Genomic DNA, 24,961 nt, shown 5'->3' with positions numbered 1-24,961 from the left:
TGCCAATTGCACCAGAGCATCAGCGCTTCCTGCGTTTCGCCATCGGGGACGAACACCTTCAGTTCGTGGCACTGCCTTTCGGCCTGGCAACAGCCCCACAGGTCTTCACCAAGGTCATGGCAACAGTGGTAGCAGTCCTACACTCTCAGGGACACTCAGTGATCCCTTACTTAGACGATCTTCTTGTCAAGGCCCCCTCTCGGGTGGCATGCCAACACAGCCTGAACATTGCTCTGGAGACTCTCCAGAGGTTCGGGTGGATCATCAATTTCCCAAAGTCAAAACTGACACCGACCCAATCGCTGACATATCTCGGGATGGAGTTTCATACTCTCCCAGCGATAGTGAAACTTCGGCTGGACAAGCAGCGTTCACTACGGACAGAGGTGCAATCTCTACTTCGAGCCCAGTCGCACCCCTTGAGGCGCCTCATGCACTTCCTAGGGAAGATGGTGGCAGCAATGGAGGCAGTTCCATTTGCGCAGTTTCATCTGCGTCCACTTCAATGGGACATTCTCCGCAAATGGGACAGGAAGTCGACGTCCCTCGACGGGAACGTCTCCCTTTCTCGGGCAGCCAAGGCCTCCCTTCAGTGGTGGCTTCTTCCCACTTCTTTGTCGAAGGGGAAATCATTCCTGCCCCCATCCTGGGCTGTGGTCACGACGGACGCGAGTCTGTCAGGGTGGGGAGCGGTCTTCCTCCACCACAGGGCTCAGGGTACCTGGACTCAGCCAGAGTCCTCCCTTCAGATCAATGTTCTGGAGATAAGGGCAGTGTATCTAGCCCTAAAAGCGTTCCAGCCGTGGCTGGAAGGCAGGCAGATCCGAATTCAGTCGGACAACGCCACGGCGGTGGCATACATCAACCACCAAGGCGGCACACGCAGTCGGCAAGCCTTCCAGGAAGTTCGGCAGATTCTGCTGTGGGTGGAAGCCACAGCATCCACCATCTCCGCAGTTCACATCCCGGGCGTAGAAAACTGGGAAGCAGACTTTCTAAGTCGCCAGGGCATGGACGCAGGGGAATGGTCTCTTCACCCGGACGTGTTTCAAGAGATCTGTTGCCGCTGGGGGAAGCCGGACGTCGACCTAATGGCGTCCCGGCACAACAACAAGGTCCCGGCATTCATGGCACGGTCTCAAGATCACATAGCGCTGGCGGCAGACGCATTAGTTCAGGATTGGTCGCAGTTTCGACTGCCTTATGTTTTTCCTCCTCTGGCACTGCTGCCCAGAGTGTTACGCAAGATCAGGTCCGACTGCCGCCGCGCCATCCTCATCGCCCCAGACTGGCCGAGGAGGTCGTGGTACCCGGATCTGTGGCATCTCACGGTGGGTCAACCGTGGGCACTACCAGACCGACCAGACTTGCTGTCTCAAGGGCCATTTTTCCATCTGAATTCTGCGGCCCTCAACCTGACTGTGTGGCCATTGAGTCCTGGATCCTAGCGTCTTCAGGGTTATCTCAAGAGGTCATTGCCACTATGAGACAGGCCAGGAAACCAACGTCAGCCAAGATCTACCACAGGACGTGGAGGATCTTCTTATCCTGGTGCTCTGATCAGGGTTTTACTCCCTGGCCATTTGCCTTGCCCACTTTTCTGTCATTCCTTCAATCCGGAATGGAAAAGGGTTTGTCTCTCGGCTCTCTTAAGGGACAAGTCTCGGCGCTCTCTGTGTTTTTTCAAAAGCGTCTAGCCAGGCTCCCGCAGGTACGCACGTTCCTGCAGGGGGTTTGCCACATAGTCCCTCCTTACAAGCGTCCGCTAGAACCCTGGGATCTGAACAGGGTGCTAACGGCTCTTCAGAAACCACCTTTCGAGCCAATGAGAGATATTTCTCTATCACGTCTCTCGCAGAAGGTGGTCTTCCTAGTGGCAGTCACATCACTTCGGAGAGTGTCTGAGCTAGCAGCGCTGTCATGCAAAGCCCCTTTCCTGGTGTTTCACCAGGACAAGGTGGTTCTGCGTTCGGTTCCGGATTTTCTCCCTAAGGTGGTATCCCGTTTTCATCTCAATCAGGATATCTCCTTACCTTCTTTTTGTCCTAATCCAGTTCACCAATGTGAAAAGGATTTGCACTTGTTAGATCTGGTGAGAGCACTCAGACTCTACATTTCTCGTACGGCGCCCCTGCGCCGCTCGGATGCGCTCTTTGTCCTTGTCGCTGGCCAGCGTAAAGGGTCGCAGGCTTCCAAGTCAACCTTGGCTCGGTGGATCAAGGAACCAATTCTTGAAGCCTACCGTTCTTCTGGGCTTCCGGTTCCGTCAGGGCTGAAAGCCCATTCTACCAGAGCCGTGGGTGCGTCCTGGGCATTGCGGCACCAGGCTACGGCTCAGCAGGTGTGTCAGGCGGCTACCTGGTCGAGTCTGCACACTTTCACGAAACACTATCAGGTGCATGCCTATGCTTCGGCAGATGCCAGCCTAGGTAGGCGAGTCCTTCAGGCGGCGATTGCCCACCTGTAGGAAGGGGCCGTGTTACGGCTCTATTACCGAGGTATTCTTTTACCCACCCAGGGATTGCTTTTGAACGTCCCAATTGTCTGGGTCTCCCAATGGAGCGACAAAGAAGAAGGGAATTTTGTTTACTTACCGTAAATTCCTTTTCTTCTAGCTCCAATTGGGAGACCCAGCACCCGCCCCTGTTCCCTTCGGGCTGTTGTTCTTTTGTGTACACATATTGTTCATGTTGAACTGTTCTGGGTTCATGGTTTTCAGTTCTCCGAACATCCTTCGGATTGAATTTACCTTAGACCAATTTATAAGTTTCCTCCTTCTTGCTTTTGCACCAAAACTGAGGAGCCCGTGATGCACGGGGGGTGTATAGGCAGAGGGGAGGGGCTTACACTTTTAAGTGTAATACTTTGTGTGGCCTCCGGAGGCAGAAGCTATACACCCAATTGTCTGGGTCTCCCAATTGGAGCTAGAAGAAAAGGAATTTACGGTAAGTAAACAAAATTCCCTTCTTTGCGCAGATGCTACTTTTGATCGCCTGTTATTGCATTTTGCGCAAAATTTGTAGTGACCATATAATATAATTTTGGCGTTTGCAATTTTTTTGCCACTACGCCGTTTACCAATCAGATTAATTGATTTTATATTTTGATCGGGCGTTTTTGAACGCGCCAATATCAAATGTGTGTATTTTTTATTTCTTTAACCCTTTAATTTTCAATGGGGCAAAAGGGGGGTGATTTGAACTTTAGGTTTGTTTTTTTTTTTAATTTTTTTTTTATTTTACTAGTCCCCCCTAGGGGGTATATGGATCACATATTGACAGCGCCATTTAAGGGGTTAAACGGGACAAGCAGATAACGATTGAAAATCAGCTGAGATGTGCGCCGATCGCGGCATGCTGCCAATAGCAGACTGCAGGCAGTAACACTATGACCGCTAGGATGTAATATTACTGCCCGCGGTCGTTAAGGGGTTAAAGGGAACCATCACCAGGTTTTTCCCATATAAACTGCGGCCTCCACCATTCAGCCCTTATATATGTTGTTCTAGAATGCTGTAAAAAGTCCCGAAACCGATCTGTATAACAAAGAGCTTTTATTACACTCATGTACGAGGCAGTCCGATCTGATGGGCGTCTTTGATCTTGATCCGGTGCCTCTTCTCACGATTATCGTCCTCGTTCCCTGCTTCGTGTAGATGACGTGTCCTATGTCATCCAGTGTCCCCCATTACACTCCTGTGCACGCTCACTTCTCTCTGCCCTGCCGACAGCAGAACAAAGTATTGTAGCGCGCATACACAGGCGTTTTATTGACCTTTCCCCGCGCCTGCACATTACAACACTTTGCTCTGCCCACAGCAGAGCAGAGAGAAGTGCGCAGGAATGTAATGAAGGACACTGGATGACGTAGGATGCGTAGTAGACACGAAGCTGGGAAAGAAGAAGGTGATCAGAAGAGGATGCGCTGGATCAAGATCAGCCCTGTAGGTGAGTACTGTATAATAAAAGGTCTGTATGTTGTACAGATCGGCTTAGGCACTTATATACAGTATTTTGAATGCTGTATGTAAGGGCTTACTGAGTGTGGCCGCTGCTCATAAGGGAAAAACCTGGTTACAGTTTTACTTTAATGCACACGGCGTGAAAATCGGAGCGATTGGAATGCGATAAAACATCGCATTCCACTCAGACCAATATTAACCTATGTGCCAGCACCCATGAGCGATTATTTTCTCATCCCTAATCGGACCGAGTTAAGAGTCGCAGCATGCTAGAGGTGGAATGCAAACCTTTTTCTCTCGCACCCATTCAAGTCTATGGGGCGAGAGAAAAATCGCACTACACTCACAGTACACCGGTGTACTGCGAGTGCACAGCGAGAATGGCAAAAGCCGGCAACGGAGAAGAGAGGGAAATAAATAGCTCCCTCTCCTCTTCAGCGCCGGCCCTCTCCTTCTCGGCGCTCGCCCGCCCCCGCAGCTGTGGTACGCTCGCATGATCGGACCATAGTCGCAATGACACTCTGCTCCCGCTGTGCTGCCAGCTTGAACCGAGTGTCATGTTAGGATTGCAGTACTGCCCCGTGTGGCCCCGGCCTATCAGTTTATGGAGTTGGGACACCACAGCTCCATACACTGTGTAGTGGCGCTTCTCTTGTACAACTTCTCGGCTTCCATTTATTTCAGTACGGCTACTTTCACACATCCGGTTTGAGCAGTGCGGCTCAATCCGGCTGTGAAACCTACGCAACGGATGTGGCGAAAACACCGCATCCTTTGCATAAGTTTTTACATGCGGCCCGTCCGTTTTTTTCCGGTTGCGGCACCCTACTGAGCATGCGCAGTGGAAGAAACCGCATGCGGCGGCCGGATGCGGTTTTTTCCCGCGCCGCATCCGCCATCCATAGGCATGCATTGAAAAATGCGCCGCAGCGGCCGGATACGGCGTGATGCGTTTTTTTTTTTTTGCCGGACAAAAAAAGTTGCAAGATAGTTGCCTCCGGCCGCCGCTTTAATTGATTTTGCCGCATCCGGAAAAAAACGGATGCAACGCAAAGCCATCAGGCACAATCTGGTAACAATGCAAATCTATGGGGATAAAATGGATGCGGTACCGCATCAGTTTTACCCGGATTTTTCTGGATTGTGCCTGATGGAAAAAACCTGATGTGTGAAAGTAGCCTACGAGTTGAGATCCACCATTGCCCAGTGAATGGCGTTTAACCCCTTAACGACCCATGACGTACTGGGTACGTCATGGATCGTGTGCCGGTAAGCCTCGCCCCCTGCCGCCGGCAGGCGGCCGCGATCCGCGCACATATCAGCTGTTATCAACAGCTGACATGTGTGCCTGCTAGCTGCGGGTGGAATCGCTTCCACCCGCGGCCATTAACTCCTTACATTTCGCTGCCAAAATCTGGCAGCGATATGTATATGGGCGCCGCCATGACAGTTACTTACCCCACCCCCGCCGGAAGTCACGTGACATGATCACGTGACTTTCGGTGGTTGCCATGGTAGCACAGGGTCATGTGGTGACGCCTGTAGCTAACATGACTCACTTCCTCTCAATGCCGGAATACAGCCGGCATTGAAAGTAAAGCAGCAAATCTGCAGTTCTCAGCTGTGTAGCTGAGATCTGCAGATAGTGCAGAGCGATCGGATTGCTGATCGCTATAGCCCCCTAGGGGGACTAGTAAAATAAAAAAAAAAGTTTTAAAAAATTAAAAAAAAACCCCTAAAAGTTCAAATCACCCCCCATTGAAAATTAAAGGGTTAAAAAAATACAAAATACACATATTTGGTATCGCCACGTTCAGAAATGCCCGATCTATCAAAATATAAAATCAATGAATCTGATCAGTAAACTGCTTAGCGGCAAAAAAATTCCAAACGCCAAAATTACGTTTTTTGGTCGCCGCAAATTTTGCGCAAAATGCAATAACAGGCGATCAAAACGTAACATCTGCACAAAAATGGTACCATTAAAAACATCAGGTCGAGACGCAAAAAATAAGCAGTCACTGAGCCTCAAATCCTGAAAAATGAGAACGCTACGGATTTTGGAAAATAGCGCAAAACGTGCGTCACGTTTTCTTCGGCGCTCCATTGGGAGACCCAGACGATTGGGTGTATAGCTACTGCCTCCGGAGGCCACACAAAGTATTACACTAAAAAGTGTAAGGCCCCTCCCCTTCTGCATATACACCCCCCGTGGGATCACGTGCTCTCAGTCTTCATGCTTTGTGCGAAGGAGGTCAGACATCCACGCATAGCTCCACTGTTTTTAGTCAGCAGCAGCTGCTGACTATGTCGGTTGGAAGAAAAGTGGGCCCATATGGGGCCCCCAGCATGCTCCCTTCTCACCCCACTCTTGTCGGGTGTTTGTTAAGGTTGAGGTACCCATTGCGGGCACGGAGGCTGGAGCCCACATGCTGCTTTCCTTCCCCATCCCCCCTCAGGGCTCTGGGTGAAGTGGGATCTTACCGGTCTCCAGGCACTGAGACCGGGCTCCATCCACAGACCCGGAGAACCTGCTGGATATGGAGCTGGGTATCGTCAGGGAAGGGCCCTGCTACATTAAGGTACTCTGTGTCCCCGTACACATCGCGCACACACACACCAGCATTGCTGGGAGTGCTAGTGCGCCGGGGACAACAGCGCGGAGCGCTTGTGCTATTATTCACGGCAGCTTAGCTGAGTGCATTTATGTATTAGGAACTGCCGCGCCGGCCGCTGCTGGGTGTTTTACACTGTGGCGCGGCTGGGACTTGTGGTGCGCCGGGGACTTCCGCGCCGGCCGTGCACATAGGACGGCCGCGCTTATTACTCGAGTCCCCGGCTTTGCGGCCTAGTATTCGTTTCGTTCCCGCCCCCAGCCCTGTCAGTCAGGGGAGGGGCGGGACGCTGTACGGAAAGTCAGCGCCGAGAGCTGGAGTCTGCTTTGCATCCTCCAGCCCCCTTCACTGGACACAGTGGGACGCCAGTTTCCCGCTCTCTTCTGGGGCACGCCCACGGCCCGCCCCTCTTCACAGGACGCCGGCGGCCATTGCCGGCATGCAGTCTGAGCTGGAGAAGAGAGACAAGCTCTGGGCAACCAGTCACAGGATTCTGGCGACCACACACCCGCTTTCTGCGGGCGGTAAGCAGCACCTGAAGTGCTGACCCCACTAATGCCGAAGTGTCCATTTGTACTTTATGCTTGTATGCTATACACTGCACTGTACGGTCGCTATTCTTGGCTATATACTCCTAGATGGCTAGACAAGAGCAGCAAAAAGCAAGGGTGCTAAGGCACAAGCTTTCTATGCTGCGTGTATTGCATGTGCTGAAGTGTTCATTTGTACTTTATGCTTGTATGCTATACATTGCACTGTACGGTCGCTATTCTGGCTATCTACACGCCTAGATGGCTAGACAACAGCAGCAAAAAGCAAGGGTGCTAAGGCACAGGTTTTCTATGCTGCCTGTATTGCATGTGCTGAAGTGTTCATTTGTACTTTATGCTTGTATGCTATACACTGCACTGTACGGTCGCTATTCTTGGCTATATACTCCTAGATGGCTGGACAACAGCAGCAAAAAGCAACGGTGCTAAGGCACAGGCTTTCTATGCTGCTTGTATTGCATGTGCTGAAGTGTTTATTTGTACTGTATGCTTGTATGCTATACATTCACTGTACGGTCGCTATTCTTGGCTATATACTCCTAGATGGCTAGACAACAGCAGCGAAAAAGCAAGGGTGCCAAGGCACAGGCTTTCTATGCTGCTGGTACTGCACGTGATACTGTTCCACACGGCAGGTTCCACTGACCCCCATTGTGTGCAATGCTTCCCTGTAGCACTTGGTCAGCCGCGGTCTCTGCTAGAGGTGGCCAAAGGAACCACCTGTGAACCCTGTCCAGGGACAGGGACGGAGTTGCAGTTTCGGCTGATAGATTGTCTGTGACTATGACTAACATCTTAGAGACTTTGCAGTCCAGACAGACCATGGGCAATGTTGATTCAATGCCCCTGGCCACCCTCATTTGGAACAAATCAGTGCTCCGGGGGGGTCCCATGCATCCCAGGGTGCAGGCTCTGACACGGACGACAGTCCCAGACAGCCTAAGCGAGTTCGCTGGCAGCGGCACTCGGCTTCATCACGGGTCAGGGTCCCAGCAGGAGGACTCTCTGTATGTTGAGGCAGACGTAGCTGATCAGGACTCTGATCCTGAGACCGCTCTCAATCCGGATACACCGGATGGTGACGCCATAGTGAATGATCTTATAGCGTCCATCAATAGACTGGTGGATCTGTCTCCCTCAGCTCCTCCAGTGGAGGACTCAGCTTCACAGCAGGAGAAATCCCATTTCAGTATCTCAAGCGTATATTGAGTACTTTTCTGGTCACTCTGACTTCAGAGAAGCAGTCCAGAAACACCACGCTTCTCCAGATAAGCGTTTCTCCAAACGTATTAAGGATACACGTTATCCCTTTCCCCCTGACGTGGTCAAGCGCTGGACCCAGTGTCCAAAGGTGGATCCCCCAATCTCCAGGCTTGCGGCTAGGTCCATAGTTGCAGTGGAAGATGGGACTTCACTTAAAGATGCCATTGACAGACAGATGGACCTTTGGTTGAAATCTGTCTATGAAGCTATCGGCGGGTCGGTTGCTCCGGCATTCGCAGCCGTAGGGGCACTCCAAGCTTTTTCAGCTGGTCTTGCGCAGGTGGACACTGTCACATGTACATCTGTGCCGCAGGTGGCGTCCTTAACCTCGCAATGTCTGCATTGCGACTTACGCTATTAATGCTGTCCTGGACTCTACGAGCCGTACGTCAGTGGCGTCCGCCAACTCCGTGGTTTTACGCAGAGCCTTGTGGTTGAGGGAATGGAAAGCAGATTCTGCTTCCAAAAAAGTGCTTAACCAGGTTTCCATTATCTGGTGACAGACTGTTTGGTGAGCCAAAAGGACTCAAAAGGCTCAGAGGTGCGCAGATTCCTGGCGGGCTCAATCACGCCCAAGGAAGGCAGCCGGAGGAACCACGACCAAGGCGGTTTCCTCATGACTTTCAGCCCTCTCTCTCCGCATCCGCGGTCGGTGGCAGACTCCCCCGCTTTGGCGACATTTAGCTGCCACAGGTCAAAGACCGGTGGGTGAGAGACAGTTTGTCTCACGTGTACAGGATGGAGTTCTGTTCTCGTCCCCCGGCTCGATTCTTCAGAACTTCCTCACCTCCCGACCGAGCCGATGCTCTTCTGCAGGCAGAAGGAGTGGTAATCCCTGTTCCTCCTCAGGAACAAGATACGATTTTTACTCCAATCTGGTTGTGGGGCCAAAAAAAAAAAAAAAAAAAAAAAAAAAAGACGGCTCTTCCGTTCCGTTCTGGACCTGAAACTGCTCAACAAGCATGTGAAAACCAGGCGGTTCCGGATGGAATCCCTCCGCTCCATCATGGCCTCAATGTCTCAAGGAGATTTCCTAGCATCATTTGACATCAGGATGCTTATCTCCACGTGCCGATTGCTCCAAGGCACCGGCGTTTGCTACGATTCGTTATTGAAGACGAGCATCTTCAGTTCGTAGCTCTGCCCTTCGGTCTGGCGACAGCCCCACGGGTTTTCACCAAGATCATGGCAGCAGTGGGAGCAGTCCCGCACTCTCAGGGTCACTCTGTGATCCCTTACTTGGACGATCTACTCATCAAGGCACCCTCTCAAGAGGCATGTCAACACAGCCGGAACGTGGTGCTGGAGACTCCCCAGAGTTTCGGGTGGATCATCAACTTTTCAAAGTTAAATCTAACACCGACCCAATCGCTGACATATCTTGGCATGGAGCTTCACACTCTCTCAGCGATAGTGAAGCTCCCGCCGGACAAACAGCGTTCACTCCAGACGGGGGTGCAGTCTCTCCTTCAAGGCCAGTCACACCCCTTAAGGCGCCTCATGCAGAGGCAGTTCCTTTCGCGCAGTTTCATCTGCGTCCGCTTCAATGGGACATTCTTCGCCAATGAGATGGGAAGTCGACGTCCCTAGACAGGAACGTCCCCCTTTTTTCAGACGGTCAAGGACTCTCTTCAGAGGAGTCCACCCTTCAGATCACTGTTCTGGAAATCTGGGCAGTGTATCGTGCCCTGCAAGCCTTCCAGCAGTGGCTGGAAGGCAAACAGATCCGAATTCAGGTGGACAACTCTACAGCGGTGGCATATATCAACCACCAAGGGGAACACGCAGTCGGCAAGCCTCCCAGGAAGTCCGGCGGATTCGGATGTGGGTGGAAGACAGAGCATAACCCGGACGGGTTTCAAGAAATCTGTAGCCGCTGGGGGGGGCCGGACGTCGACCTAATGGCGTCTCGGCACAACAACAAGGTCCCGATTTTCATGGCGCGGTCTCACGATCAAAGAGCTCTGGCGGCAGGCGCTTTAGTTCAGGATTGGTCGCAGTTCCAGCTACCGATTGCCGCCGCGCCATCCTCGTCGCCCCAGACTGGCCGAGGAGGTCGTGGTACCCGGATCTGTGGCATCGCACGGTCGGCAACCGTGGGCACTACCAGGCCGGCCAGACTTGCGGTCCCAAGGGCCGTTTTTCCATCTGAATTCTACGGCCCTGAACCTGACTGGTGACCATTGAGTCCTGGATCCTAGCGTCTTCAGGATTATCTCAAGGCGTCATTGCCACCATGAGACGGGCTAGCAAGCCGACGTCTGCTAAGATCTACCACAACTCGTGGAAGATATTCTTATCTTAGTGTTCTGCTCAGGGAGTGTCTCCCTAGCCATCAGCATTGCCTACTTTTCCTGCAATCTTGTTTGGAAAAAGGTTTGTCGCTCGGCTCCCTTAAAGGACGAGTCCCAGCGCTGTCTGTAGTCTTTCAGAAGCGCCTAGTACGGCTTCCTCAGGTACGCACGTTCCTGGAGGGGGTTGGTCACATTGTCCCTCCGTACAAGAGGCCGTTAGACCCATGGGATCTGAACAGGGTACTATTTGCTCTCCAGAACCCGCCCTTCGAGCCTCTGAGGGATGTTTCACTTTCTCGACTTTCACAGAAAGTGGCCTTCTGGTAGCGGTCATATCTCTTCGGAGAGTGTCCGAGCTAGCAGCGCGGTCCTCCAAAGCTCCCTTCCGGGTGTTTCACCAAGACAAGGTAGTACTGCGCCCGATTTAGGAGTTTATCCCTAAGGTGGTATCCCCCCTTCATCTCAATCAGGATATCTCCTTACCTTCCTTTTGTCATCATCCAGTTCATCGAGATGAAATGGATTTGCATTGGTTGGATCTGGTGAGAGTACTCAGAATCTACATTTCCCGTGCGGCGCCCCTGCGCCGCTCGGAGGCACTCTTTGTACTTGTCGCCAGGGCTGTGGAGTCGGTAAGCCAAACCTTCGACTCCGACTCCGACTCCGACTCCTCAAATTCTCTTGCACCGACTCCGGCTCCGACTCCGACTCCGGCTCCGACTCCGGCTCCTACATATATTGCTTATAGTTAGGTGAAAAATTTATTGTAGTACATGAATATGTGTATGTGAACATTAGACATTTAATAATTTTTATGATACAATAATCAAGATATTTGGATAGAACATAAAATATATTTATTGGATACAACTTTAGAACACAAAAAACTGTAATAAATTGTAAATATGTAATACACTATGTAATATACAGTAGATTACATATATATCTTGTGTGTGTATATACACTGTGTATATATATATAATATTACATATTTACAATTTATTAGTTTTTTGTGTTCTAAAGTTGTATCCAATAAATATTTTATGTTCTATCCAAATATCTTGATTATTGTATCATAAAAACAATTAAATGTCTGATGTTCACATTATACTACAATAAATTTTTCACTTAAATATAAGCATTATACTAAATGTTATTATTTAGTAAAATATTCAGCACATTCTGCATTGCACTCCTGTCCCCAATTTATTATATATTTTAGGAGTCGGAGTCGGTGCATTTTATACCGACTCCAACTCCGACTCCGACTCCACCAAAATGAGCTCCGACTCCGACTCCACGACTCCAACTCCGACTCCACAGCCCTGCTTGTCGCTGGTCAGCGTAAAGAGTCGCAGGCTTCAAAATCCACCCTGGCTCGATGGATCAATGAACCAATTCTTGAAGCCTACCGTTCTGATGGGCTTCCGGTTCCATCAGGGCTGAAGGCCCATTCTACCAGAGCCGTGGGTGCGTCCTGGGCATTACGGCACCAGGCTACGGCTCATCAGGTGTGCCAGGCAGCTACCTGGTCGAGTCTGCACACTTTCACCAAGCATTATCAGGTGCATGCCTACGCTTAGGCGGATGCCAGCCTAGGTAGAAGAGTCCTGCAGGCGGCGGTTGCCTCCATGTAGGGAAGGGCTGTTTTACGGCCCTAACTTGAGGTATTAATTTACCCACCCAGGGACTGCTTTTGGACGTCCCAATCGTCTGGGTCTCCCAATGGAGCGCCGAAGAAGAAGGGAATTTTGTTACTTACCGTAAATTCCTTTTCTTCTAGCTCCAATTGGGAGACCCAGCACCCGCCCTGTTTCCTTCGGGATTTTTGGTTGTTTCGGGTACACATGTTGTTCATGTTGAATGGTTTCAGTTCTCCGAGGTTCCTTCGGATTGAATTTGTTTAACCAGTTATTGGCTTTCCTCCTTCTTGCTTTTGCACTAAAACTGAAGGACCCGTGCTCCCACGGGGGGGTGTATAGCCAGAAGGGGAGGGGCCTTACACTTTTTAGTGTAATACTTTGTGTGGCCTCCGGAGGCAGTAGCTATACACCCAATCGTCTGGGTCTCCCAATTGGAGCTAGAAGAAAAGGAATTTACGGTAAGTAACAAAATTCCCTTCTTTGGACAAGCTTGTGAATTTTTTTTAACCCCTTAGATACAAGTAAACCTATACATGTTTGGTGTCTACAAACTCACATTGACCTGAGGCATCACATAGATATCTCGGTTTTACCATATAGTGAACACAGTGAATAAAATATCCCAAAAACTATTGTACGATCACACTTTTTTTGCAGTTTTTCCGCACTTGGAATTTTTTTGCCGTTTTCCAGTACACTATATGGTAAAACTTATGGTTTCATTTAAAAGTACAACTCGTCCCGCAAAAAACAAGCCCTCATATGGCTAGATTGATGGAAAAATAAAAAAGTTACGCCTCTCGGAAGAAGGGGAGCGAAAAACAATAACGGAATGTGCCCGGGGGCTGAAGGAGTTAACACAAATGGATCCATCAGGGGCATTGCTATAAAGAAAATTTGGCACAGAATAAAGGTTCACAAAAATGGCAAATATCCACTCCAAATGCAGTTCATTACAAAAAGGAGAAAAACGCGTTTTGGGCTCAAATGTTCTTTATTATATTATGTGTATAATTTAGTGTTTTAAAGAGCAAAAAAAGTATAAAGACACAGAACAGCACATGGGTAACAAGAAAGGATATGTACTTTAGCATCAATCAAAATATGCATGAATGTATTTTATACGTATGTAGATGACCCAGTGGTCATGAATACAATTGCAAACCTAAAAATTCCAGATTACAGGTACATGGAAGAAAGGTTTCTTCCCAGGGCAATAGTGCACACTGCGAGGTCCGTACACAGTCCAGTGCGCATTTCCCTTTTTTTTACTATGCAGCTTCTTCTGGTGGTCAGATATACTAAGCTAACAGGCAGGACCTGGAGAAACATTCATTTTTACACAATTGGAAATAATCTCTAAACAACATTTCTACTTTTATTTCTTTTAATGTAAAGGATTCCTGCTTCCAATGCTTCCACCTTGGAGGATGAAATAGCGTCTATCTCATCAATAGAATGTTTGCCCTCTAATTGCAGGTAAGAAGGCAGTTAAAGGGTTAAGGTCTCCAGTAGTGGTGGTCACCTATATGTAGGATAAGTGATAAATAGCTTGTCAGTGGGGGGGGGGGGTGTTTATAAATGGGCACAGCTCCATCTGAATCGAATGGTGACAGAACATGCGAATAATCGCTCCAAGCATTTTCTATTGAACTCCCAGAAAAAGCTGAGCTCCGTCCTTGGCAACCCCATAATGAGTGAAGTGGTGATACGCATGTACAGCTCCTTCTACATGGAGCACTACAAGAGGTGTTCTTGGCCTTTTTTTTTTTTTTTTTCTTTTCTATTCTAAAAGCCTAAAAATTGTGAATAAGTTCAAATACAAACCCGCCAACCGAAATGAAAGACATTTTTTGTATAGGACGAATCTGGTCTAGGTTAGGATGAGTGATGGCACTATCTTTTTAGAAAATTAACGTAACTAGGGCCATTTTGATTCCATTCATACAAATACAACAAAAAGGTTGTGTAAAAAAAAAAAGCAATCAAAAACAAATATATTGTGCCACATGACATGCCGATGAAGGAGGGCATTGGAGCAAGAGGGACACACAGACGACCTTCATTCTGCTTAGCACATACTTCATTTTCCTCTATTCTGCCTGCCACTAATATGTTGCTACCACTACTACTGAGTTAAAGGGAACCTGTCAGGTCCAATATGCACCTAGAACCACAAGCAGTTCTGGGTGTATAATGCTAATCCCTGCTTAACCGTCCCGCTATACAGTAGAATAGATAGAGATCTGTAGAAAAAAGTATTTGTAAAGATCTTTTACCGTATGCTAATGAGGAAGGAGGCTAGTCCCCTGGGCGTTGGTTCCCCTGGCTAGTCGGCTCCATTAGCATGTTAGTACGCCCTTCTGGACATATTAACATGCTAATGAATGCGCAGCATCACCTCTCCGCTGCCATCGCGTCCGACGCTTTATTTCGGGTAAGTGCGCATGATCCTGGACTTTCAGTCACGTGCACTACTTCAGTTTATTACCGGGACACGTACACTCGACTTCATAGTGCGCATGACCGAAACTCCGGGCTTAGTACGCCCACAGGGGCATACTAACATGCTAATAAAGCTGACTATTCAAGGGAAGCAACGCCTAGGGGACTAGACCCCGAGCTCATTAGCATTCGATAAAAGATCTTTAGAAATACTTTTTTCTAAAGATCTCTTTTATCTATGCCAGTGTATACAGGGACGATTAGGCAGGGATTAGCAATATGCACCCAGAACTGCTTGTGATCCTGGCTGCATATTGCACCTGACAGGTTCCCTTTAATCCAGTATTGTGCTCAATGCACCTAAGCCGCATGGCAGATGCGTGTTCTTACTATATGCATAGAAGTTACCGTATTTTTCGGACTATAAGACGCACCGGACTATAAGACGCACCTTGGTTTTAGAGGAGGAAAATAGGAAAATAAAACTTAAAGCAAAAAAATGTGGTCATGACACACTGTTATGGGGCGAGGATCTGCTGCTGACACTGTTATGGGGTAATGTCCCCAAATTCTCTACTAAGGTACCCCATCCTGGTAATGATCCTCCAGCCTTGTATATGCTCATATACTCCCATCCTGTTCATATACCCCACCATCCATCCTGCTCATATACTCCCATCCTGTTCATATACCCCATCCTGTTCATATACTCCCATCCTGTTCATATACCCCATCCTGTTCATATACTCCCATCCTGTTCATATACCCCATCCTGTTCATATACCCCCATCCTGTTCATATACTCCCATCCTGTTCATATACCCCCATCCTGTTCATATACCCCCCATCCTGTTCATATACCCCCCATCCTGTTCATATACCCCCCATCCTGTTCATATACCCCCCATCCTGTTCATATACCCCCCATCCTGTTCATATACCCCCATCCTGTTCATATACCCCCCATCCATCCTGTTCATATACCCCCCATCCATCCTGTTCATATACCCCCCATCCATCCTGTTCATATACCCCCATCCTGTTCATATACCCCCCATCCATCCTGTTCATATACCCCCCATCCTGTTCATATACCCCCCCATCCTGTTCATATACCCCCCCATCCTGTTCATATACCCCCCCATCCTCTTCATATACCCCCCCATCCTCTTCATATACCCCCCCATCCTCTTCATATACCCCCCATCCATCCTGTTCATATACCCCCATCCTGTTCATATACCCCCCCATCCATCCTGTTCATATACCCCCCCATCCATCCTGTTCATATACCCCCCATCCATCCTGTTCATATACCCCCCATCCATCCTGTTCATATACCTCCCATCCTGTTCATATACCCCCCATCCATCCTGTTCATATACCCCCATCCTGTTCATATACCACCATCCATCCTGCTCATATACTCCCATCCTGCTATATGCCCCCATCGTGCTCATATACCATCCTGGTATATGGCCTGTATCCTATAGCACAGAGAAAAAAAAATAAACGTTTATACTCACCTTTTCCTCACTCCCTGCAGCACCGATCATCTGCCTCTCTGGCACGCTGACCTGTGTGTGTGGAGCCGTTCCCCTGCAACATCGCGATGTCTTCCTGTCTGTGCCGATCAGCTGACTGGCACAGACAGGAAGACATTGCGTGCTGCAGGGGGACGGCTCTACACACGGGGATGGGTGAGTACACTGATTCACTGCACCCCGCGCTGATGATGACGCACGGGGAGCAGTGAATACAGCCGCACATGATCACTCCAGGCTGTAATTGCCAGGGGTGATCATGCGGACCGGCTCTTTACTATGCGCGCGTCCCCACTCGTCCTCCCGCCCACGTGTCAGTGCCGGCTTCTGCGCTGAGAGATGGGCGTGCATATGTAATGAGCGGGCCCACGTGGTCACGGCAGGCGCTGCTGCTGCCTACTCGTGCCCCCAATGACCGACTCCACCGCAGCACCCTTATTCTCGGCCGCAGCCCTATAGTCAGACCATAAGACGCACCCCCAACTTTCCCCCAACATTTGGGGGGAAAAAAGTGCGTCTTATGGTCCGAAAAATACGGTATCTCCTTTGTTTTTCTGAAGGTTTACACTGCGTTGTCCACCCATTTATACTAAGCTCTAGCTTTTGTAATTCTAATACCATTTGAATATATTGTTAATTGTGCATTCTTTCTTTGTTGATCGAATAACTTTTTAATATGGGCACAATGTTTTTGGTTGCTTATTTCTTCACAACCTATCTTTTTGTTTAGAATGAGTGATAGTTGTAACATGTACATGTCTGTCTCGTGCAGACACCCGCTCTTGCTCTCCACATGTAGATCTATAGAAGGACAACATCTGCATAGAGTTTGCATGTTCTTTCCATGTTTTTGGGTGTACATTCACTCTCCAAAAACATACTGAGGAGTTTATTGGCTACTTAGGAAATTGGTCCTTTATTTGTATTCGATTTAGACATTATTATATTTTCTGGACTATAAGACACACTCTCCCTCCCCCCCAAAAAAAGCAAACAAAAAACTGGTGGAAAAATGGGGGAAGCGTCTTATGCGGATTTGCCTTACCGGGGCGGTGGTGGTGGAGCGGGGTCACAGGAGGCAGGGTTGGTGATACTGAGGGCTCAGAGAGGGGGTGTCACTGCAGTTGAGCTGCTCAGGAGGGTCACAGGAAAGGGGGTCAGCAATAATTGCATTCCCGGGGTATCGCGGCGGCGGGTATCATTGGTCTGCCAGTGCGCTGCTGGGTCCATTGAACTGCCAGAGGTTGGTCCTCAAGAAAATGGCTGTGGTGACCAATCTGCCTCCGCACTAGATCTATGAGAAGGACCCCCCATTTTAAGATTGAGCCCCCACCCCTCCTATTTTCCTCCTCTAAAATTGGGGTGCGTCTTATAATCCAGTGCGTCTTATAAAAAGAAAAATACGGTAGATAGGCTGATGTGAGTATTGGATCTGTACAGCGCTGCGGAATATGATGTGTTATAAGCCACAGAGATAAGAGATTTTTCTTCGGCGCTCCATTGGGAGACCCAGACGATTGGGTGTATAGTACTGCCTCCGGAGGCCACACAAAGCATTACACTAAAAAGTGTAAGGCCCCTCCCCTTCTGGCTATACACCCCCAGTGGGATCACTGGCTCACCAGTTTTCTGCTTTGTGCGAAGGAGGACAGACGGGGGTGCAGTCTCTCCTTCAAGGCCAGTCACACCCCTTAAGACGCCTCATGCAGAGGCAGTCACTTTCGCGCAGTTTCATCTGCGTCCACTTCAATGGGACATGCTTTGCCAATGGGTTGGGGAGTCGACGTCCCTAGACGGGAACGTTTCCCTTCTCAGACGGTCAAGGACTCTCTTCACAGGAGTCCATCCTTCGGATCAATGTTCTGGAAATCTGGGCAGTGTATCTTGCCCTGCAAGCCTTCCAGCAGTGGCTGGAAGGAAAACGGATCCGAATTCAGTCGGACAATTCCACAGCGGTGGCAGACATCGCCCACCAAGGCGGAACACGCATCGCCAAGCCTACCAGGCAATCCGGCGGATTCTGACGTGGGTGGGGGACAGAGCATCCACCATATCCGCAGTTCACATCCCGGGCGTAGAAAATTGGGAAGCAGACTTCCTCAGTCGCCTGGGCATGGACGCAGAGGAATGGCCTCTGCACCCAGAATGGTGTCAGGAAATCTGTAGCAGCTGGGGGATGCCGGACGTCGACCTAATGGCGTCTCGGCACAACAACAAGGTCCCGATTTTCATGGCGCGGTCTCACGAGCAAAGAGCTCTGGCGGCTCTGGTCGCAGTTCCAGCTACCCTATGTGTTTCCATCTCTGGCACTGTTGCCCAGAGTGCTACGCAAGCTCAGCTCCGCTTGCCACCGCGCCATCCTCGTCGTCCCAGACTGGCCGAGGAGGTCGTGGTTCCCGGATCTGTGGCATCTCACGGTCGGCCAACCGTGGGCACTCTCAGACCGGCCAGACTTACTGTCCCAAGGGCCGTTTTTTCCACTGAATTCTACGGCCCTGATCCTGACTGTATGGCCATCGAGTCCGAGATCCTGGCGTCTTCAGGATTATCTCAAGACGTCATTGCCACCATGAGACGGGCTAGGAAGCCGACGTCTGCCAAGATCTACCACAAGACGTGGAAGATATTCTTATCTTGGTGCTCTGCTTCGGGAGTGTCTCCCTGGCCATTTGCATTGTCTCCTTTTTCCTCCCTTCCTGCATCTGGATTGGGAAAAGGTTTGTCGCTCGGCTCCCTTAAAGGACAAGTCGCAGCGCTGTAGGTATTCTTTCAGAAGCGCCTAGTATGACTTCCTCAGGTACGCACGTTCCTGCAGGGGGGTTATCACATTGTCCCTCCGTACAGGAGGCCATTAGACCCATGGGATCTGCACAGGGTATTAATTGCTCTCCAGGAGCCGCCCTTCGAGCCTCTGAGGGATGTTTTCACTTTCTCGACTTTCACAGAAAGTGGCTTTTCTGGTAGCGGTCACGTCTCTTCGGAGAGTGTCCGAACTAGCAGCGCGGTCATCCAAAGCTCCCTTCCTGGTGTTCACCAAGATAAGGTAGTGCTGCGTCCGATCCCAGAGTTTTTCCCTAAGGTGGTATCCCCTTTTTATCACAATCAGGATATCTCCTTACCTTCCTTTTATCCATTTCATCGATATGTAATGGCTTGCATTGTTGGATCTGGTGTAGAACACCCAGAATCTACATTCCCGCACGGCGCCCCTGCGCCGCTCGGATGCACTCTTTGTCCTTGTCACTGGTCAGCGCAAGGGATCGCAGGCTGCAAAATCCACCCTGGCTCGATGGATCAAGGAACCAATTCTGGAAGCCTACCGTTCTGCGGGGCTTCCGGTTCCATCAGGGCTGAAGGCCCATTCTACCAGAGCCGTGGGTGCGTCCTGGGCATTACGACACCAGGCTACGGCTCAACAGGTGTGCCAGGTAGCTACCTGGTCGAGTCTGCACACTTTCACCAAACATTATCAGGTGCATACCTATGCTTCGGCGGACGCCAGCCTAGGTAGAAGAGTCCTGCAGGCGGCAGTTGCCTCCCCGTAGGGGAGGGCTGTCTTTGCAGCTCTAACATGAGGTATTTCTTTACCCACCCAGGGACAGCTTTTGGACGTCCCAATCGTCTGGGTCTCCCAATGGAGCGCCGAAGAAGAAGGGAATTTTGTTACTTACCGTAAATTCCTTTTCTTCTAGCTCCTATTGGGAGACCCAGCACCCGCCCTGTTGTCCTTCGGGATTTTTGGTTGTTTTTTCGGGTACACATGTTGTTCATGTTGAATGGTTTTCAGTTCTCCGATGTTACTTCGGAGTGAATTTGTTTAAACCAGTTATTGGCTTTCCTCCTTCTTGCTTTTGCACTAAAACTGGTGAGCCAGTGATCCCACTGGGGGTGTATAGCCAGAAGGGGAGGGGCCTTACACTTTTTAGTGTAATGCTTTGTGTGGCCTCCGGAGGCAGTACTATACACCCAATCGTCTGGGTCTCCCAATAGGAGCTAGAAGAAAAGGAATTTACGGTAAGTAACAAAATTCCCTTCTTTGTACTTTAACAGTAAAATCTTTCACGTAGTCTTTATTAGGGGACACAGATAAATCCCTTCAGGAATACCCCTTTTTAAGAACAGAGTTCTTGTCCCAGGACATCGTCTGCAATATATATGTATAAATTGCCATGCTCAGAAAAAAATACTTAGTGAAATTAAGAATTTCTTTGTCGCTCCATTGGGAGACCCAGACAATTGGGTGTATAGGCTATGCCTCCGGAGGCCGCACAAAGTACTACACTAAAAGTATAAAGCCCCTCCCCTTCTGCCTATACACCCCCCGTGCTCCCACGGGCTCCTCAGTTTTTATGCTTTGTGCGAAGGAGGCAGACATGCACGCACAGCTCCATAGATGGGTCAGCAGCAGCTGCTGACTATGTCGGATGGAAGAAAAGTGGGCCCATATAGGGCCCCCAGCATGCTCCCTTCTCACCCCACTCTTGTCGGCGGTGTTGTTAAGGTTGAGGTATCCATTGCGGGTACGGAGGCTGGAGCCCACATGCTGTTTTCCTTCCCCATCCCCCTTAGGGCTCTGGGTGAAGTGGGATCCTATCGGTCTCCAGGCACTGAGACCGTGCTTCATCCACAACTCCTGGGAGCCTGCTGGATAGGAGCTGGGTATCGTTCAGGGACATGGCCCTGCTACTTGGAGGTACTCTGTGTCCCCGTGGGGACCGCGCACAGCAACACTCCAGCATTGCTGGGTGTGCTAGTGCACTGGGGACCGCGGCGCTGACCGGGTTAATGTGCCATTACACACTCAGCGTCGCTGAGTGTGTTTATGTAGGGGGACTACCGCACTACCGCCGCCGCCATGTTTTTAACACTGAGGCGCGGCTGGGACTTGTAGTGCGCCGGGGACTTCCGCGCGGCCGCGCTTTTATGGCAGCCGCGCTTATTACTTGAGTCCCCGGCTTGTACGGCCTAGTGTTTCCTCCTCCCGCCCACAGCCCTGACAGGCAGGGGAAGGGCGGGACGCTGTACAGACGAGCAGCAGTGAGGGCTGGAGCATGCTTTGCATACTCCACCCCCCTCACTGTGCACTGTGAGGCACCAGTTCCCGCACTTTCTGGGTCACGCCCACGGCTCCCTCCTCTCCTCAGGACGCCGGCAGCCATTCCTGTCAGCTCCTCGGACGCTGCAGAGGGGGACAAATTCTGGGAGACCCAGGCAGGGATTCTGGTGGCCTCACAACCGCTTTAAGCGGGTGGTAAGCAGCACCTGTGGTGCTAGCCCCATTGTGCAGAAGTGTAATTGTATGTTTATGGTATATATTTTACACTGTATAGTGCACAGTTGCTTTCTGGCTATATTCCCTATTGTGTTACTCAGGGAAGACAATAGCATGGCGCCCACAAAAGGCAGGGGTGCCAAAACACAGGCTTACTATGCTGCCTGCGCCGCATGTACGACGCCGCTACCGGCAGGTTCCACTGACCCTCACTGTGTGCACTGCTCGGCCCCTGCTGCACTTACTCAGCCGGAGCCTCTGCTAGGGGGGGCCCAGGGGGCTCCACCTGCTGACACTGTCCAGATGACAGGGACGGAGTTTGCAGTCTTTAAGGATAAACTCTCTGAGACTATGGCTAAGACACTAGAAGCCTTGCAGTCCAGACCGGTATCTCAGCACAGGGACTCTGTTGAATCATTGTTCCCTGGCCCCCCTCAGTTGGACCAACAATGTCCCCCCGGGGATTCTCATAGATACCTGGCTGAGGGCTCTGACACAGACCCCAGTCCCAGACCGACTAAGCGAGCTCGCTTGACAATTCCCTCGACATCATCATATTGTTCAGGGTCTCAGCGGGGGGAATCTCTGGTTGATGATGCGGAGACAGCTGATCAGGATTCTGATCCTGAGGCCGCTCTCAATCTTGATACTCCGGACGGGGACGCCATAGTGAACGACCTTATTGCGTCCATCAATCGTATGTTGGATATTTCTCCCTCAGCTCCTCCGGTGGAGGAGTCAGCTTCTCAGCAGGAGAAATTCCGTTTCAGGTTTCCCAAGCGTACACAGAGTATGTTTCTGGACCACTCTGATTTCAGAGAGGCAGTCCAGAATCACCATGATTGTCCAGATAAGCGTTTTTCTAAGCGCCTTAAGGATACACGTTATCCCTTTCCCCCTGACGTGGTCAAAGGTTGGACTCAGTGTCCAAAGGTGGATCCTCCAATCTCCAGACTGGCGGCTAGATCCATTCTTGCAGTGGAAGATGGGGCTTCACTCAAAGATGCCACTGACAGGCAGATGGAGCTCTGGTTGAAATCCATCTATGAAGCTATCGGCGCTTCTTTTGCCCCAGCATTCGCAGCCGTATGGGCGCTACAGGCTATATCAGCAGGTCAAGCGCAAATTGACGCAGCCACACGCACTTCCGCGCCGCAGGTGGCGTCCATAACCGCTCAGACGTCGGCAATGGCGTCTTACGCTATTAATGCTGTCCTGGACTCTGCGAGCCGTACGGCGGTTGCATCCGCCAATTCGGTGGTACTTCGCAGGGCCTTGTGGCTACGGGAATGGAAGGCAGATTCTGCTTCCAAAAAGCGCTTAACTAGTTTGCCAATTTCTGGCGACCGGTTGTTTGGCGAGCGTTTGGATGAAATCATCAAACAATCCAAGGGAAAGGATACATCCTTACCCCAGCCCAAACCGAACATACCCCAACAGAGGAGGGGGCAGTCGAGGTTTCGGTCCTTTCGGGGCGCGGGCAGGTCCCAATTCTCCTCGTCCAAAAGGTCTCAGAAAGGTCAAAGGAACTCTGATTCATGGCGGTCTAAGTCACGTCCTAAAAAGACCACCGGAGGTGCCGCTACCAAAGCGGCTTCCTCATGACTTTCGGCCTCCTCAATCCGCATCCTCGGTCGGTGGCAGGCTCTCCCGCTTTTGCGACACCTGGCTGCCACGGGTAAAAGACCGCTGGGTGAGAGACATTCTGTCTCACGGTTACAAGATAGAGTTCACCTCTCGTCCCCCGACTCGATTCTTCAGGTCATCCCCGCCTCCCGAGCGAGCCGAGGCTCTTCTGCAGGCGCTGGGCACTCTGAAGGCAGAGGGAGTGGTGGTCCCTGTTCCTCTTCAGCAACAGGGCCACGGTTTTTACTCCAACCTGTTTGTGGTCCCAAAGAAGGACGGGTCTTTCCGTCCTGTCCTGGACCTGAAACTGCTCAACAAACACGTAAGGACCAGGCGGTTCCGGATGGAATCCCTCCGCTCCGTCATCGCCTCAATGTCCTAAGGAGATTTCCTTGCATCGATCGATATCAAAGATGCTTATCTCCACGTTCCGATTGCTCCAGAGCACCAGCGCTTCTTGCGCTTCGCCATAGGAGACGAACACCTGCAGTTCGTGGCACTGCCGTTCGGCCTGGCAACAGCCCCACGGGTTTTCACCAAGGTTATGGCTACTGTAGTAGCGGTCCTCCACTCTCAGGGTCACTCGGTGATCCCTTACTTGGACGATCTCCTGATCAAGGCACCCTCTCAGGAGGCATGCCAACACAGCCTCGATGCTACTCTGGAGACTCTCCAGAGTTTCGGGTGGATCATCAATTTTCCAAAGTCAAGTCTGACACCGGCACAATCGCTGACATATCTTGGCATGGAGTTTCATACCCTCTCAGCGATAGTGAAGCTTCCGCTCGTCAAGCAGCGGTCGCTACAGAAAGGGGTACAATCTCTCCTTCAAGGTCAGGCACACCCCTTGAGGCGCCTCATGCACTTCCTGGGGAAGATGGTGGCAGCAATGGAGGCAGTCCCTTTCGCGCAGTTTCACCTGCGTCCTCTTCAATGGAACATCCTTCGCAAATGGGACAGGAAGCCGACGTCCCTCGACAGGAACGTCTCTCTCTCCCAGGCGACCAAAGCTTCACTTCGGTTGTGGCTTCTTCCCACTTCATTATCGAAGGGGAAATCCTTCCTACCCCCATCCTGGCAGGTGGTCACGACGGACGCGAGTCTGTCAGGGTGGGGAGCGGTTTTTCTCCACCACAGGGCTCAGGGTACGTGGACCCGGCAAGAGTCTTCTCTTCAGATCAATGTTCTGGAAATACGGGCAGTGTACCTTGCCCTGAAAGCGTTCCAGCAGTGGCTGGAAGGCAAGCAGATCCGAATTCAGTCGGACAATTCCACAGCGGTGGCATACATCAACCACCAAGGCGGCACGCGCAGTCGGCAAGCCTTCCAGGAAGTCCGGCGGATCTTGATGTGGGTGGAAGCCACGGCCTCCACCATCTCTGCAGTTCACATCCCGGGCGGTTTAAAACTGGGAAGCAGATTATCTCAGTCGCCAGGGCATGGACGCAGGGGAATGGTCCCTTCACCCGGACGTGTTTCAGGAGATCTGTTGCCGTTGGGGGGTGCCGGACGTCGACCTCATGGCGTCCCGACACAACAACAAGGTACCGACGTTCATGGCACGGTCTCAAGATCCCAGAGCTATGGCGGCAGACGCCTTAGTTCAGGATTGGTCGCAGTTTCAGCTCCCTTATGTGTTTCCTCCGCTGGCACTGTTGCCCAGGGTGTTACGCAAGATCAGGGCCGACTGCCGCCGCGTCATCCTCGTCGCTCCAGACTGGCCGAGGAGGTCGTGGTACCCGGATCT

At 50.8% G+C, this 24,961-nt stretch overlaps 1 protein-coding gene across 1 annotated transcript in view; it reads left to right on the top strand.

Moving 5' to 3' along the window:
• RNF17 (ring finger protein 17) overlaps positions 1–24,961 on the top strand; it is a 733,334-nt gene that overhangs the window by 24,341 nt on the left and 684,032 nt on the right. The window contains exon 2 of the mRNA XM_075331310.1: positions 13,726–13,806. Coding sequence (XP_075187425.1) covers positions 13,726–13,806 — 81 coding nt within the window. The remainder of the gene's footprint in view (positions 1–13,725; positions 13,807–24,961) is intronic.

Source organism: Anomaloglossus baeobatrachus (assembly GCF_048569485.1).
Source record: "Anomaloglossus baeobatrachus isolate aAnoBae1 chromosome 2 unlocalized genomic scaffold, aAnoBae1.hap1 SUPER_2_unloc_1, whole genome shotgun sequence".
NCBI lineage: Eukaryota > Metazoa > Chordata > Amphibia > Anura > Aromobatidae > Anomaloglossus > Anomaloglossus baeobatrachus.
The sequence above is the reverse complement of the archived record's forward strand: the minus strand, read 5'-3'. Positions and strand labels throughout refer to the sequence as shown.